The sequence below is a fragment of the Oncorhynchus masou genome, chromosome 9 (assembly GCF_036934945.1).
Source record: "Oncorhynchus masou masou isolate Uvic2021 chromosome 9, UVic_Omas_1.1, whole genome shotgun sequence".
NCBI classification, from domain to species: domain Eukaryota; kingdom Metazoa; phylum Chordata; class Actinopteri; order Salmoniformes; family Salmonidae; genus Oncorhynchus; species Oncorhynchus masou.
In genome coordinates, this window is record NC_088220.1 from 62,364,740 (window position 1) to 62,382,576 (window position 17,837).

At 40.4% G+C, this 17,837-nt stretch overlaps 1 protein-coding gene and 2 non-coding genes across 3 annotated transcripts; all 3 read left to right on the plus strand.

Annotated features, from left to right (window-relative positions):
- The first annotated feature begins 363 nt into the window (after positions 1 to 363).
- On the plus strand, positions 364 to 16,168 carry LOC135546410 (T-complex protein 1 subunit zeta-like). The gene is made up of 14 exons (XM_064974820.1): positions 364 to 606; positions 3,149 to 3,212; positions 3,461 to 3,595; positions 3,868 to 4,041; positions 10,963 to 11,066; positions 11,167 to 11,277; positions 11,690 to 11,849; positions 12,101 to 12,183; positions 12,463 to 12,559; positions 12,865 to 13,012; positions 13,784 to 13,917; positions 15,368 to 15,470; positions 15,593 to 15,665; positions 15,779 to 16,168. The coding sequence occupies exons 1-14, from the start codon at positions 470 to 472 to the stop codon at positions 15,849 to 15,851; spliced, it is 1,596 nt and encodes a 531-aa protein (XP_064830892.1). The 5' UTR covers positions 364 to 469; the 3' UTR covers positions 15,852 to 16,168.
- LOC135546759 (small nucleolar RNA SNORA22) lies at positions 3,239 to 3,377 on the plus strand. Its single transcript, XR_010456620.1, has one exon. It is a non-coding gene; the product is annotated as a small nucleolar RNA SNORA22 (small nucleolar RNA).
- On the plus strand, positions 13,199 to 13,330 carry LOC135546758 (small nucleolar RNA SNORA15). The gene has a single exon (XR_010456619.1). It is a non-coding gene; the product is annotated as a small nucleolar RNA SNORA15 (small nucleolar RNA).
- Positions 16,169 to 17,837: the final 1,669 nt, after the last annotated feature.

Sequence of the window (17,837 nt, forward strand, 5' to 3'; positions counted from 1 at the left end):
TATAGCGCCTCCAATTGCATTGTCTTTTTGACAGTGTGACCAATGACATCTCTTTTTATGTTCATACTCATAGCATTTCATTTTACACATGTGCAATACAAAGCTGTTGCTCATGATGGTAGAGCTTAGAAAGGCGCAGTGAGTGCACTTTGTAATTGATTTATAAATCACATACATTTATAAACAGCTCAGTTTGAACAGATTTGTATTATGTCCCGTTCAGCGCCAAATTGAATCTCGTGAACAAACAGGTTGACTCCTTTATTTCGATATTTGAGTGAACTGTTGTTCCACCAATCAGGGTAACTTGGATTTCCGTCTAACAGCTGGCCAATGAAATACAGTAAGGCGGGACCACTGTCAATTTCCGCACGTGAAGCCTAGAGAGTTCCAGAAACCGGCCTCTGTTAGTTTAGCCGTTACTGTAAATTATACAGCGTGGATTAACTGAATAGCTCATGCTTACACCATGACTGCAATAAAGGCATTAAACCCGAAAGCTGAGGTGGCCCGTGCTCAAGCCGCTCTTGCAGTAAATATCAGCGCTGCGCGTGGTCTTCAGGATGTGCTCAAAAGTAATTTGGGACCAAAAGGAACAATGAAAATGTGAGTGCGACTGGTCATGCTAGCTAGCATGCTACTACTACTGCTGCTAGCTTTAGCTAGCATCGTGGTAGCCTGGCAGCCAGTAGGCCATTTATGGTATTAAACATTTTTCTTTTGTCAGATCCATTGTAGACAGTAGTTTCTAAGGAACTCAGCTTGCTAGATAGTGGATTTCCTAGCCAACACCAAAATACTTGTTTTAACTAACGTTACTGTTAGTTTTGATTTAGCTCGCCGAATAAGTACTAATAGGAACCTACCGTTACTAGTACAATAGTACTCCTTACAGGGATACTTCAGGATTTTGGTAATGAGGGCCTTTATCTACTTCTCCAAAGTTGGGTAACGTTAAACTCGTGGATACCATGTTTGTCTCTGCGTGCAGTTTGAAGGAAGTTGCTAACTAGCACAATTGAACAATGCACTAGCATTAGAACAGTCACTAAAAGTCTGAGCATAGCCGCGGGAACTATTAAAAAATATATATGTATATATAATTTATATATATATATCACACACACGGTACCAGTCAAAAGTTTGGGCACCTACTCATTCCAGGGTTTAAAAAATATATCTTTAAATTATTTTCTACATTGTAGAAATGGAGTGAAGACATCAAAACTATGAAATGACACATGGAATCGTGTAGTAACAAAAAAAGGTTAAAAAGGTAGCCACCCTTTGCCACCATGACAGCTTTGCAAACTCTTATCACAATGCTAAATCATACTGGCTGGATTTCTGCCTGCTTGAACTCCAATAACTCAGATACACATGAAAACATGAAATGACCCTGGGAATCGATAGAACATTGCTCAGATGCACAAAAACAATATAACATTAAAAATGGGTGAAGCTTATCTTTCACCATAATCTAACCCCTAGTAGGCTGGACACATGACATTTGTAACGCTTTTCTCTTAATAACAACTAGTTCATTGCATCTGTGCTGGAGCCCAGTTTCATAGTATTACCATATGTCCCAGCTGCCTGCCATAGTTTAAGTAATCATGAAAAAAAACAGCCTTATTTTAGGGCATTTTTTCACCCTGCCAGCTCCTATTAGTTCTGTTGAGCACTGTGGCATCAACTCACCTTCTGAACGTTCTAATCCCACTTTATTGTTCAACGTCACAATTAGAGCTGGACCGATTAATTGGAATGGCCAATTTAATTAGGGACGATTTCAAGTTTTCATAACAATTGGAAATAGGTATTTTTGGGCGCTGATTTGCCAATAAAAAATAAATGATAATACTAAAAAAATATTTTGTATTTTTATTATTATAATTTGTTATACCTTTATTTAACTAGGCAAGTCAGTTAAGAACACATTCTTATTTTCAATGACGGCCTAGGAACGGTGGGTTAACTGCCTTGTTCAGAGGCAGAACGACAGATTTTCACCTTGTCAGCTCGGGGGTTCCAATCTTGCAACCTTACAGTTAACGAGACCAACGCAATAACGACCTGCCTCTCTCTCGTTGCACTCCACAAGGAGACTGCCCGTTAGGCGAATGCAGTAAGCCAAGGTAAGTTGCTAGCTAGTATTAAACTTATTTTATAAACAACAATCATAATCACTAGTTAACTACACATGGTTGATATTACTAGATATTATCTTGCATGTCCTGCGTTGCATATAATCTGACAGAGCATACAAGTATCTAAGTATCTGATTGAGCGGTGGTAGGCAGAAGCAGGCGCGTAAACATTCATTCAAACAGCACTTTCGTGCGTTTTGCCAGCAGCTCTTCGTTGTGCGTCAAGCATTGCGCTTTTTATGACTTCAAGCCTATCAACTCCCGGGATGAGGCTTGTGTAACCGAAGTGAAATGGCCAGCTAGTTAGCGCCCGCTAATTGTCGTTGTATTGCTGGTTCGAGGCCAGGGAGGAGCGAGGAGAGGGACGGAAGCTATACTGTTACACTGGCAATACTAAAGTGCCTATAAGAACATCCAATAGTCAAAGGTTAATGAAATACAGATGGTAAAGAGAGAAATAGTCCTATAATAACTACAACCTAAAACTTCTTACCTGGGAATATTGAAGACTTATGTTAAAAGGAACCACCAGCTTTCATATGTTCTCATGTTCTGAGCAAGGAATTCAAACGTTAGCTTTCTTATATTGCACTTTTTCTTTCTTCTCCAAAACGTATTATTTAAACCAAATTGAACATGTTTCATTATTTACTTTAGGCTAAATTGATTTTATTGGTGTATTATATTAAGTTAAAATAAGTGTTAATTCAGTATTGTTGAAAGTGTCATTATTACAAAAAAAATTGTCTGATTTTAATCGGTATCAGCTTTTTTGGTCCTCCAATAATCGGTATCGGCGTTGAAAAATCATAATCGGTCGACCTCTACTTTAGAGACTAACTTAAAAGCTGACTGTATCATAGTTTATATACAAATAGTCTTATTGCCTTCTAGCTATACTCACATGATTAGAGACATAAGCCTACAATGCATCTAGTAATGTATTAAATATGTAAACATGACTCTCTAACAAATTATTTTTGTGTGCTTACTTGCAGGCTTGTATCAGGGGCTGGTGACATAAAGTTGACCAAAGATGGTAATGTCTTGTTGCACGAAATGGTAAGAAAAATGTTCCCATGAGTTTGATGCACAGTGAACACCCATGTCTGCTTCTTTTGTATCTCCCCTGGATTTTACTCTGTGCTAGAGTAAAGTTAGGTCTGTAACCTCTGTATTGGAGGAGTTGCATTCTCCTCCACATGTATTCAACAGACTAGTACATTTCATCTAACAGCTGTAACCTTACTAAGTGTGAGATAGATTGCTTTATATTCTTGCTTTGACACTTATGTCTTTTCTTCAATCAGCAAATCCAGCATCCGACAGCATCCTTGATTGCCAAAGTGGCTACGGCACAGGATGACATCACAGGTGACGGTACAACATCCAATGTGCTCATCATTGGGGAGCTCCTGAAACAAGCAGACTTGTATGTGTCAGAGGTGAGATTTGGCTTGGGAGAAGCCTCCAACATGTCATTGAAATACCCTTTTCAACACTGGTAGTTTCATTGTTGAAAGAAGGGATTTTGATGAAGAATTACATTTTTAGCAAGGTTGTGTGATAGTTAATTGATAAATGTAGAAATGTAGAATCGGTGCAACTAAAGCAGGTTGCAGAATCTGCATCCCAGTACCATTAGTTAACCCCCTATTCCTGTGTTTCTTTTCCCCCTAACCGGTTTTGTGATTTTTTTTTTCCCCTCACCAAAAAGGGTCTCCACCCACGGATAATAGCAGAAGGTTTTGAGGCAGCCAAGGATAAGGCTCTGGAGGTGCTGGAGGAGATGAAGGTGACCAGAGAGATGGACAGAGAGACCCTCATCCACGTGGCCCGCACCTCCCTCAGAACCAAGGTCCATGCTGAGCTGGCTGATCTCCTCACAGAGGTAGGAGTGTGTGTTTGACTGTTTGTTGTGAGTGGTGGGTTGGAGAGTTCATGAATCTGGCTTACATTATTTTATTGCTTGTCAAGCAAGCACTTGTCCAGCTCTGTGTTCAAACGATTTGAAATCTTTCAGATACTTAGAGCAGGGATGGGTAACTCCAGTCTGTGGGGGACCGAGTGATGTCACACTTCTTCTCCATCACGATCATCATCATGATATTCATTTTAGCTGATTTACTTGAGTCAGGTGCTGTTGCACTGTCTACCAGTACCAAAATGTCATGATGCTTATGATACCAACATTTTAGAATACCGTAGTAACGTTTCATATGATACTATTGACTTTTTTAGCCCTACCGTTCTAAAGAACCTGATGGAACCCGATGGCACTTGTTGATAAAATGTTTATAAAGTCAGTTTTGTTTAAATCTAGGTGAATTTAACTTCTTATGGTATAGGGGACGCTTGCGTCTCACTTGGGGGGAATAGGGAAAATGCAGCGTGGCAAATTCAAATAATGATATAAAATCAAACATTCATTAAATCACACATGTAAGATACTCAATTAAAGCTACACTCGTTGTGAATCCAGCCAACATGTCGGATTTTAAAAAGCTTTGCGGCGAAAGCATTAAGAAGCTATTATCTGATGATAGCACTGTCAATAAAGAGGGTAGCATATTTCAAACCTGCAGGCGCTACACAAAACGCTGAAATAAAATATAAAACATGCATTACCTTTGACGAGCTTCTTTTGTTGGCACTCCAATATGTCCCATAAACATCACAATTGGTCATTTTTTCCCCGATTTAATTCTGTCCATATATACCCAAAATGTCCATTTATAAAGCACATTTGATCCAGAAAAACAGCTTACAAAAACAGAACGTCACTAAAACATTTCAAAACTTTGCCAAAATATTTCAAACTACTTTTGTAATACAACTTAAGGTATTTTTAATTGTAAATAATCGATCAAATTGAAGATGGGGCAATCTGTATTCAATACAGCGAGTAAACAAACAATGCTCCTTTTCACATCTTGCACAACTCTCAATAGGGCAACCTTGTTCCAGGATGTGCTTCTTCTTTGCACAAATGAATAACATCAATCAAATTCCAAAGGCTGGTGACATCCAGTGGAAGTGGTAGGAACTGTAAAATGGTCCCTATCAAACATCCCTTGGCAAAGACAACAGAGAGAACGGGCCGAGGCAAAAAAAGAAAAAAATTCTGAACAGTTAGTCCTCGGGGGTTTTGCCTGCTACATAAGTTCTGTGCCTGGTCTAGATGGCATGTAATGTTTTAAAAGTTGGGAGTATGTGTGTTTGTGGGAGAGTGGCGTGTGTTTAAGAGTGCATGTTAACTGAATAGTGAAGGTTTCATGCAGTGTTTTCCCCTTACTGACACAATGACATGCAGATCATTATGCATGCATATCACAGGCGGTTGGTGGCAGCTTTATCAGGGGAGGACGGGCTCGTGGTAATGGCTGGAGCGCATTTGGTGGATTGGTGTCAAACACATGGTTTCTATTAGTGATGCGCTGATTTTGCGGCCTTTTAACCACTTAACTGTACTAGAATGCTTATCACACACACATGGACGCAGCGGTCTAAGGCACTGCAACTCAGTGCAATAGGCGTCACTACAGTCCTTTGTTCGAATCCAGGCTGTATCACATCCGGCCTTGATTGGGAGTCCCATAAAGCGGCGCACAATTGGCCCAGCGTCGTCTGGGTTTGGCCATCATTGTAAATAAGATTTTGTTCTTAACTAACTTGTCTAGTTAAATAAAGATTACACACACCACACTCACCAAAAAGTTATTTTGTTGGCATTTACATATGTCCCCATTACCAGTAAAACATAATCAAAACCGATTTCTTTCACTTACTTGCTGTGCTGTTTCGTTGTTAATTTTGTCATTTCATTCTCCACCAGGATTTCTATAAAATGCAGTTTGGGTCTATGGTCAAATAGTGTTATTTGACACGCAATCAGGACCCGAATATGACTGCACGTCACATAATAATTTAACACGTTCATACATTTTTTACATAGTTATTACACATTGATTACGCTATCAATCGTATTTCATGTCACAATGATTCATCAATGCGTATGCTATGATGCTGGTAGAGTTGTCTCGCGCACCTGCAGTGCTAGTCATAAAATAAAATAATAAAGCTAGCTAGCTCATGGATGCAAACAATGTTCTTCCCAAAAAACATAGCAAAACGACATCTGTTTCAGTAGCTACAGTGGGGCAAAAAAGTATTTAGTCAGCCACCAATTGTGGTAGTTCTCCCACTTAAAAAGATGAGAGGCCTGTAATTTTCATCATAGGTACGCTTCAACTATGACAGACAAAATGAGGAAAAAAAATCCAGAAAATCACATTGTAGGATTTTTAATGAATTTATTTTCAAATTATGGTGGAAAATAAGTATTTGGTCACCTACAAACAAGCAAGATGTCTGGCTCTCACAGACCTGTAACTTCTTTAAGAGGCTCCTCTGTCCTCCACTTGTTACCTGTATTAATGGCACCTGTTTGAACTTGTTTATCAGTATAAAAGACACCTGTCCACAACCTCAAACAGTCACGCTCCAAACTCCACTATGGCCAAGACCAAAGAGCTGTCAAAGGACACCAGAAACAAAATTGTAGACCTGCACCAGGCTGGGAAGACTGAATCTACAATAGGTAAGCAGCTTGGTTTGAAGAAATCAACTGTGGGAGCAATTATTAGGAAATGGAAGACATACAAGACCACTGATAATCTCCCTTGATCTGGGGCTCCACGCAAGATCTCACCCTGTGGGGTCAAAATGATCACAAGAACGGTGAGCAAAAATCCCAGAACCACACGGGGGGACCTAGTGAATGACCTGCAGAGAGCTGGGACCAAAGTAACAAAGCCTACCATGAAGCCTAACAATACGCCGCCAGGGACTCAAATCCTGCAGTGCCAGACGTGTCCCCCTGCTTAAGCCAGTACATGTCCAGGCCCGTCTGAAGTTTGCTAGAGAGCATTTGGATGATCCAGAAGAAGATTGGGAGAATGTCATATGGTTAGATGAAACCAAAATATAACTTTTTGGTAAAAACTCAACTCGTTGTGTTTGGAGGACAAAGAATGCTGAGTTAGCGAGTCTCCAGATCTCAACCCCATAGAAAATCTTTGGAGGGTGTTGAAAGTCTGTGTTGCCCAGCAACAGCCCCAAAACATCACTGCTCTAGAGGAGATCTGCATGGAGGAATGGGCCAAAGTACCAGCAACAGTGTGTGAAAACCTTGTGAAGACTTACAGAAAACGTTTGACCTCTGTCATTGCCAACAAAGGGTATATAACAAAGTACTGAAATAAACTTTTGTTATTGACCAAATACTTATTTTCCACCATAATTTGCAAATAAATTCATTAAAAATACTGTGATTTTTCTGGATTTTTTTTTCTCATTTTGTCTGTCATAGTTGAAGTGTACCTATGATAAATTACAGGCCTCATCTTTTTAAGTGGGAGAACTTGTACAATTGGTGGCTGACTAAATACTTTTTTGCCCCACTGTATATAGTTAGCTAGCTAACTATATAGGTAGGTATATCATCTAAAATAAATCTAATTCAGAAGACTGTTCTTATCTGATTAATGGTGGTTGGTAGGGCTGCACATTTTGGGGATTATTCAGACGTGGAAACTTTCCATGGGAATTAACAAATGTATGCAAATTAATATTAATACCATTTAAATATAGATGTTTTTTGCATTAGATATATTTATCACATGGCGACAGAAACATAAACCCTTTTACCTTATCATAGGTAGACATAATTGCAAATGATTAAATCCTTCCAATAGAAATAAAAACAATTTAGTTAAGAATTGAACTTTTAATTAAATGAGTTCACTCTTCACATGGGATGATTTTATGGAACAACAAAAAGGGAATATTGAATGATCCATCGCATCTCCCAAAAATGTTTTGAACATGAGTAAAATGATAGGCTTTCATGCCTTCTCATTGAACCTCTTCAATGTCCACCTATTGAACCTCAGATGCTGAGGCCTCATCTTCACTGTCACTTTCCAACCTTGTTGAGGATGGATCGTTGTCAAGCTCAAAAAGCCTCAAATTGATCTCTGCACCATACAGGCTGCTCTTGCCAGCATGCTTGGGGTCCAACATGTACGCTGCGGCATGTATGGGCTTCAGGCAGACGTCTTCATGCTTTTTGATACATTTCAGAACTGCAGTGTCCTCTGCTTGGAGCAACAGTTAGTGGTCAGGGCAGTACGGATTTCTTCTCTTACATCTGCAAGCAGAGTCTAAACATCAGACAGGATGGCATTGTCTCCCTCAATCCATGCAATGTCTACTGCAATAGGTTTCTGTCTGCTTACCACTCTCCCAAATATATCATCCAGGAGGATCCTCTTGATGGGGCTGTCCACATCGGCACACTGATATGGCCATTTCTCGGAGAGACTCCTTCCTCTCCAGGAGACTGTCAACACCCCAACGGGTGTTGCTGGGCAGCTTCAATGTGGTCTTCTTATTCTTCTTACTTTTCCTGGTGAGGTAGGTTGCTGCTATAACTTGATGACCATTCACATACCTAACAATTTCCTTGGCTCTCTTGTAGAGTGTCCGTTGTTTTCAGTGCCATGATGTCCTTGAGGAGCAGATTCAATGCATGAGCCGCACAGCCAATGGGTGTGATGTGAGGGTAGGACTCCTCCACTTTAAACCAAGCAGCCTTCATGTATGCAGCATTGTCTGTCACTAGTGCAAATACCTTCTGTGTCCAAGGTCATTGATGACTGCCTTCAACTCATCTGCAATGTAGAGACCGGTGTGTCTGTTGTCCCTTGTGTCTGTGCTGTTGTAGAATACTGGTTGAGGGGTGAAGATGATGTAGCTAATTATTCCTTGCCCACAAACATGCGACCACCCATCAGAGATGATTTGCTTGACCTTCACTTGAACTCTGTTGAACTCTGCATCCAGCAAATGAGTAGATAAAGCATGTCTTGTTGGAGTGTATGCTGGGCGAAGAACATTCATAAATCTCTTCCAATACACAGTTCCTGTGATCATCAGAGGTGAACCAGTTGCATACACAGCTCGAGCAAGACATTCATCAGCATTTCTGACTACGTTCCTCCATTTGGTCAAAAAACATTCTGATTCCAGGAGAACCATGAGCTGTTGCTATCGATAATGTGTCTGATTTATAGTTTTCACCTCGAATAGAAGTAGAGGGACTTTTGTCAGAGATTGCTTCTTGTGAGCGCTGAGGGAACATTATGCACTTGGCCAGATGATTCTGCATCTTTGTTGCATTCTTCACATAATTTGGCACAGTATTTGCAAATGTACACAGCTTTTCCTTCTACATTAGCTGCAGTGAAATGTCTCCACGCATCATATAATGCCTGTGGCATTTTCGTGTAAAAATTAAGGGAAAACATTTTTTTTTTAGACCCCAAATACAATTCCATGTACAGATAAATAGTTAGATTAAACAACTCCTTTGTAAGATACATGTTTTAAAATGAAACATGTATGGAAACAGGTGAATTAACGCACCCTAGTTAGCAGGTTCAAGCTAGCTAAAAACCCATATGGTAGCAACTAGCAGAAATTGTTAACAAGTTAGATATGATTTAAACACACTTTGCTGTAGGCTTCTATTTACTAGTCAACAAAAAATCATGTATGTCGTAAAATATATTCTCCCCACCCAGTATTGTAATCAAAACATACCAGAGAGCATGCAGTCCTTGGCTCACAGTGTAGTGGGCTCGATAGCATCTCATTAGTGTGCAAGATCTTGAGAATCAGCTGTACATGTGATGGAAGAATGCACTGCATGCAGAGGGTTGCAATTCGATTGAATTGGGGATAGTTTAACCAAAAAATGCCACAAGACCTTGTGTATGGCAGTGCTACTGATGGTAGTGGTGGCGCTTGGCTTGCATGTGCAAATTCAGAACACAACATTCTAGAATAGAACTGTCATCTGACATGTCAAATTAACCACTTATTTAATGCGTCAAATAGTGTTTGACGTGTATAATTTGACACGCAGACCCAAACGGCGTTCCATAGTATGTTGTGAAGCTAATAGCAGTGATGCTATTACTGTGGTACTCCGATAGGGCAAAATCTGGAAAATAGCGCACTTGATAACGTTAGTGTGTACCGGTGCTCGACCAGTCACGAAGGCCAACATCACCCACGAAAGAAAATGGTTGCTTGTTAAGGGCAACGAATTCCATTATCTTGCCGTTTTTTTATGGATTTTGCCTTTTGAGTTGTCTCACGGAAATTGTCTTTCAAATGACTGCTCGATCCACACAGCAGACATTGTGGGTTAGGTTAGGAATGCCGTGTTGCACAAAATTTTCTATAGTGTCATTTACATACATTATATAGGTATGCACATCAACCTTGACATCGGTTTTGCACATCGCCATTAAACTAGACATCGGGCCGATACTGATGTTCTCATTTGTAGCTAATATCGTCCGATTTCGATATGTTCACCGATTATATCGTGCATCTTTAGTTTCTATGTGTTTGATGCCTTTCCGTTTGTGCCGTTCCAGCCATTATTATGAGCCATCCTCCCTTCAGCAGCCTCCACTGATGTATATTCCTTCCTCCCATTCAATGTGTGTGTTGTATTGAGTAGAAGTGTGAATTTCAGTGACAGGTTTTTGGAGAACGTTTAGCAGACGTGAACAAGCGTCCGGGGCGAGCATGACACTAGTCCACTTTTTTTTTTTTTGCGATTTTTAAATTTTCACTCTGTGGACAAGCTCAATCAAGCAATACTGTAATTGATTGTCATCTGATTGAATGATAAGTACATCTAACTTCACCCCCTCACTTTGTGGATATTTTGCAGGCTGTGGTGGATGCTGTGCTGGCTATCCACAGACCCAACGAGCCTATTGACCTGTTCATGGTGGAGATCATGGAGATGAAGCATAAGACTGACAGCGACACACAGTGAGTGTACATCTCTCTCATACACACTCAGATGACAGTCACTGACACGGAGTACATTCAAATTCTGTCCAACATTGTGACTTTTGTGTCCCCTCCCTAGGCTGATACGAGGCCTGGTGTTGGACCACGGTGCCCGTCATCCTGACATGAAGAAACGGGTGGAGGATGCCTTTGTGCTTACTTGCAACGCCTCTTTGGAATATGAGAAAACGTCGGTATAATGTTGGCGCAGCTAGCTTTGCCTTTTACTATCTGGAATATATTTGTAGGCATGGACACATTCTGTGTTACTCTCAGTAGTAGATGCATTGACAACATGCAAAAGCATCCTTTCACTTCTTTACTAAGGTGAGTGCTGTCTTGTGCCTCACCTACTGCATGGAGAAGTTAATACAAGTACAGCAGTTGAGTTCATTTAAGAAATGAGGCAACGCTCTTTTTAAGCAGCAGTGAATTTTGGTAATTGGAAAGTCACTATAGGATGTACCTACTACAGTAAGGGGGCTTGTGGTGTGTCCGTCTATGTTGTATACTTTCCCAATGGAGTGTCCTCAGCAGTTTGTGAAAAGAGCATGCATGGGTTTATAAACTCAGTTCACATAAACCCCCTGCTTTACTTTCAGCGAGGTGAACTCTGGCTTCTTCTACAAGAGTGCTGGCGAGAGGGAGAAGCTGGTGGCTGCTGAGAGGAAGTTCATTGAGGAGCGTGTGAAGAAGATAATCGAGCTCAAGAATGCAGTGTGTGCTGATAACAACAAAGGCTTTGTGGTCCTCAACCAGAAGGTATGACCAGGAAGTTGCTTTTTTCACCAGTGAAGAAATTCCTTTGGAAATGTGGACTGTGATCTTTCAAGGGAAATTATTTGAAGACTCGTGCAATACTATGACGGTACAATGAACATCCCTGTGTGCTTTCTTTGAGCTGCATTCTCCTCCGCATGTATTCAGCAGACCAGTACATTCAGGGTTGCACCATATTAAAGTTGCATTGATTGGAATTATATTTAATGAACCCAACTCTATTTTCCTCACAGGGAATTGACCCATATTCCCTGGATGCTCTGGCCAAAGAGGGCATTGTAGCTCTGCGTAGGACCAAGAGGAGGAACATGGAAAGGTAAAATAAATATAGCCTGCCTCGTTTGTTTACAAGCTTAAACAGTGCATTTTGCTGAGGTACACTTCTTAGGCTTGGACCAATTATGTTACTCTTTTGTCAGTGGTAAAATCAGTCCGATACAATGCGAAAGCATTTTCACTGCTACTTTACCAAATGTGAGTGCAGTCCTGTGCCTCACCTACTCAATGGGGGAGTGAATACAATGTGTCTGTGTTACTACTTTTGAATTATTTACTTTGTTTTGTTGACCTGTCTGCCCCCGGTCTCCCCCCCCAGACTCACCCTGGCCTGTGGAGGTATTGCCATGAACTCTTTTGAAGACCTCACTCCAGAATGCCTGGGCCAGGCTGGTCTGGTCTATGAACACACACTGGTGAGTTAACATGCTGGTTCTTTACCTCATGACCAGAACAAGCAGTCATAAATAGTCCATACCAGTCTGCTTCCCAAACAGTTGGTACAGAATTCCTCCTGTTGTGTGTGTGTGGAATCACTGTCCAAATTCACCACACTGAGTAAGGATACTAAAGGGGCCTATCAGCTTGCTTTGTCCCTTCTTTCCAATACTATGAAAATCTATGATTTGGTAAAAATGTGTATAAGATATCATGGTGGTGAAAGATGTAATGTTGTGGTTTATCATGAAGTTAAATGTGTAGTGGTTTCTCCCCCATACAGGGTGAGGAGAAGTACACATTCATAGAGAAGTGTGGGAACCCCCGGTCAGTGACCCTGCTGGTAAAGGGACCCAACAAACACACCCTGACCCAGATCAAAGACGCAGTCAGGGATGGGCTCAGGGCCGTTAAGAACGCCATCGAGGACGGTACGTAACGCTGCAATGGAAGTTCAAACCCTGTTCATCTGGCACTCCAGGCAGGATTAATCCGAAACTATTTGAATCCTGCTCCGTTAGGCTTTACCATAAGATGATAGATTGAGTGGGGGAGTCTTTGATTTGATCAAGATGTGGCTGATTCTGTAAATGCTGATTGCTAAAATAGATTTGTAGGCATGGATGAATTCTGTGTCACTCTGTCAGTAGTGGATGCAGTCAGACTCCATGCAAAAGCATCCTTTCATTTCTTTACTAAGAGTGAGTGCTGCCCTGTGCCTCACCTACTCAAGAGGAGTGAATACAAGTCAAGCTTGGGACTATAAGGTTCTATCTGCTTTTTTATCTTATTTTATTGCCATAGCCTTGTTCTGTTCAATGTTCTCTACTTATGTATATCCTTTAAATACCTCAATTCATGTGGTTAAGTTCAAAAGAATACAAGATAGGAATTGCTGATACCATTCAAACCAATGAGGGTTCGGAACTTTAAAGCCAATTATCTCAATCATATTTTTGCAGATAGAACCTTATAGTCCTCAGCTCTCGAAGTAGCTAGTTTTAGTGCATACAAATTTCAGATTACGTCCCACTGTCAAGACCCAAAAGAATGTTGATTAGTCTGGTCAGATAGCATCCATTCACATCTTCAAACTTAGCCTCAAATCACTTTATTGTGTTTGTCAATGTGTGCCTGACTGAGCTCTTCAGTACTGCTTATCAGCTGTTGTTCAGAGACTGACCCCAGTGTTGACTTTGCAGGCTGCGTGGTGTCAGGGGCCGGGGCCTTTGAGGTGGCTGTGCATGATGCTCTGATAAAGCACAAACTGTTAGTGAAGGGCCGGGCTCAGCTGGGTGTGCAGGCTTTCGCGGATGCCCTCCTCATCATCCCTAAGGTATGTAATGAGTCTTAAAACAAAGGTTTAATGTTTTCTTTGTCAATGCCTTCCATGCTTTGACATTCGATTTGATATAACGCTGCCAATTAAGGATATCTAGCTTTTAGATTAAGGGATACTTTAGGATTTTGACAATTAGACCCTTTCTCTACTTCCCAAGAGTCTGATGAACTTATGTTTCTGCGTGCAGTTTGAAGAAAGTTGGTAGCTAGTGCAATTCTTAAGTAGTGTTAGCAAGCATTGGATTGTGAAACTACCTCTTAACTTCCTTTATACTGGACACCGAGACAAAAATGGTATCCACGAGTTCATCTGGCTCTGGGGAAGTACATAAGGGCCTCATTGACAAAATCCTGAAGTAACCCTTTAACGTCGAGCAATCCCGTATCCGGGAGCGTAATCATAGCCTCAAGCTCATTAGCATAATGCAACGTTAACTATTCATGAAAATCGCAAATGAAATGAAATAAATATATTGGCTCACAAGCTTAGCCTTTTGTTAACAACACTCATCTCAGATTTTCAAAATATGCTTTTCAACCATAGCTACACAAGCGTTTGTGTAAGAGTATTGATAGCTAGCATAGCATTAAGCCTAGCATTCAGCAGGCAACATTTTCACAAAAACAAGAAAAGCATTCAAATAAAATAATTTACCTTTGAAGAACTTTGGTTGTTTTCAATGAGGAGACTCAGTTAGATAGCAAATGTTCAATTTTTCCAAAAAGATTATTTGTGTAGGAGAAATCGCTCCGTTTTGTTCATCACGTTTGGCTAAGAAAAAAGAAAGAAAATTCAGTCATTACAACGCCAAACTTTTTTCCAAATTAACTCCATAATATCGACAGAAACATGGCAAACGTTGTTTAGAATCAATCCTCAAGGTGTTTTTCACATATATTCGATGATAAATCATTCGTGGCAGTTGCCTTTCTCCTCTGAACCTAATGGAAAAGTGGACGCAGCTGGGGATTGCGCAATCATTTTGACGGAGGACCCCAAGCGGACACCTGGTAAATGTAGTCTCTTATGGTCAATCTTCCAATGATATGCCTACAAATACGTCACAATGCTGCAGACACCTTGGGGAAACGACAAAGTGTAGGCTCATTCCTGGTGCATTCACAGCCATATAAGGAGACACTGGAACACAGCGCATTCAAAATCTGGGGCATTTCCTGTATGAAATATCATCTTGGTTTCGCCTGTAGCATTAGTTCTGGGGCACTCACAGACAATATCTTTGCAGTTTTGGAAACGTCAGAGTTTTCTTTCCAAAGCTGTCAATTATATGCATAGTCGAGCATCTTTTCGTGACAAAATATCTTGTTTAATTAAAACAGGAAACTTTTTTTTTTATCCAAAACTTAAAAGAGCGCCCCCTATATCGAAGAAGTTAAGAAAAGTCTTGCTGTCTACTGCTAATTGACTGTTTCTTTCTCTTCAGGTACTAGCCCAGAACTCTGGGTATGATCCAATGGAGACCCTGGTCAAACTCCAGACTGAGTACAAACAGAGTGGTCAGCTGGTTGGAGTGGACCTGAGCTCTGGTATGGAATGCTTTTTTCCTAAATGCTCAAATTGGGTATATATATGGCTTTATTTCACATCATACCCATTTCCTATGTCAAATAAAAAAAACTATTAAAATTGACGCATTACCTTTCTTTAGGTGAACCAATGGTCGCTTCAGAAGCTGGTGTTTGGGATAACTACAGTGTTAAGAAACAACTCCTTCATTCATGGTAAGAAGAACACACCCTTTTTAAAATCTCAAATCAGTATTACCCTGTAGATTTAAGAATCAATGACCCTTTGGATTAAACTGATGTTGATTCGGTTTTTTTTCTGTACACAGCACGGTAATAGCCAGCAACATCCTGTTGGTGGATGAGATCATGAGAGCAGGCATGTCATCCCTGAAGGGCTAAGGTCAGAACCGATGACCTCTTGTGGATGACTACCGCTTAAGATTCTAGTTATTAGAGCAGCCTCGTAGAATAACTAGGGGAATAAATGGACCAGTATTAGGTTCTCATAGGTGATGAATGGAGAATGCTCTTGTTCCCCTGCTTGTTGATATGTCCCTTCTGTCATATTATACATGGACACTCCATTTCATCCCACAAATGAGTTAATTTCCCACCCAAAAATGTGTTCTTGTTTTGTTTTTTGCTATGGATCATACCAAGAATGTGTATAAACCTTCACTCTTAGTATGTAATAAACCTGTAGCTTGGCTCTGTGATGTTGAGTTTGCAGCTCATTATAACCCATCTATTTAGTCATACATTTGCACAATTTAGGATGCATCAATTTCAGATTTATAATAAATAAAATTCATCCAAAAATTAGCACACAATTTAAGTTTTCTAACACTCCCTTAAGCAGTTTGCAGTATAACCTACAATGTACAGTACCAGTCAAGTTTATTTCTACATTATAGAATAGTGAAGACAAACTATGAAGTAACGAAAACAAATTCAAATATATTTTCCAGTTGAGATTCTTCAAAGTAGCTACGCTTTGCCTTGACAGCGTTGCGCACTCAACCAGCTTCATGAGGTAGTTACCTGGAATGTAATTCAATTAACGGGTGTGCCTTAAGTTAATTGATGAAATATCTTTATGCATTGGAGCCAATCAGTTGTGTTCTGACAAGGTAGGGGGGTAAACAGAAGTTGGTCTTTTACCAAATGGGGCAAAGTCCATATGTAAAGAACAGCTAAAATAGGCAAAGAGAAACAACATTCCATCATTATACTTTAAGACATGGTCAGTCTGGAAAATTTCTTCAAGTGCAGTTGCAAAAACCATTAGGCGCTATGATGAATCTGGCTCTCATGAGGACCGGAATGAAGATCCAGAGTTACCTCTGCTGCAGAGGATAAGTTTATTAGTTGACTGCACCTCAAATGTTTCAGAGTTCAATTAGGAGACTGCATGAATCAGGCCTTCATGGTTGAATTGCTGAGAAGAAGAAAGAAACAGACATGCTTGGGCCAAGAAACACGACTGGTGGAAATCTGTCGAGTCCAAATTTGAGATATTTGGTTCCAACCGCCCTGTCTTTGTGAGAGACAATAGGTGAACGGATGATCTCCGTGTGTGGTTCCCACCATGAAGCATGGAGGTGTTGTGATGGTGCTTTTTTTTGGTTACAGATATATTTAGTATTCAATGTACCAGCATTTTGCAGCAATACGCCATCATTTGCGCCTATCATTTGTTTTTCAACGTGACAATGACCCAACACCTCCAGGCTGTGTTAGGTGCTATTTGAGCGAGGAGAGTGATGAAGTGCTGCATCAGAACACCCGATGTCAGCCCAATTGAGATGGTTTTGGATGAGTTTGACTGCAGTGTGAAGGAAAAGCAGCCAACAAGTGCTCAGCATTTGTTGGAAAAGCATTCCTCAAAGCTGGTTGAGAGAATGCAACGCTGTCAAAGGCAAAGGGTAGCTATTTAAAATATTTAAAACTTTTTTTGGTTACATTATTTCATAGTTTGTCTTCCTTATTGTTCTACAATGTAGAAAAAAAATAAAAAGGAAAGAAAATCACTAGCTTCATAGTACTAAGAAGCTTTTGCAGCAGTGCTGAGTTGAAGCTCATACAGTTGAAATGACCTTTTTAACCATAATGTAACACACTTCCCATTTAGGAATAATTCAGTAGGGTGCCATATTTTAGAACACAGAAATCTATATAATAGAATGGACACCATTCTTTATCAATGCAGTGTCACTGGCTTTGAGGTCAGAGTTGAGGGTATAAGTGATTGTTATAAACATATTTCACTGTGGATGCCATCTAGCTACTTGTTCTGTACTAAACACAGCGGACCAATATTCCTCAGTGCAGGTCTTGGAGGGTATAGTTCTAGGACATTTCTCACGTCTTCGTTATAATTAATCT

Bases quoted from the DNA above. Each gene is read 5' to 3' on its own strand.
- LOC135546410 (XM_064974820.1), top strand. From the start codon at position 470: ATGACTGCAATAAAGGCATTAAACCCGAAAGCTGAGGTGGCCCGTGCT. The intron at 11,067-11,166 runs GTGAGTGTACAT...TCCCCTCCCTAG, and splicing joins AAGACTGACAGCGACACACA to GCTGATACGAGGCCTGGTGT. The intron at 15,666-15,778 runs GTAAGAAGAACA...TTCTGTACACAG, and splicing joins AAACAACTCCTTCATTCATG to CACGGTAATAGCCAGCAACA.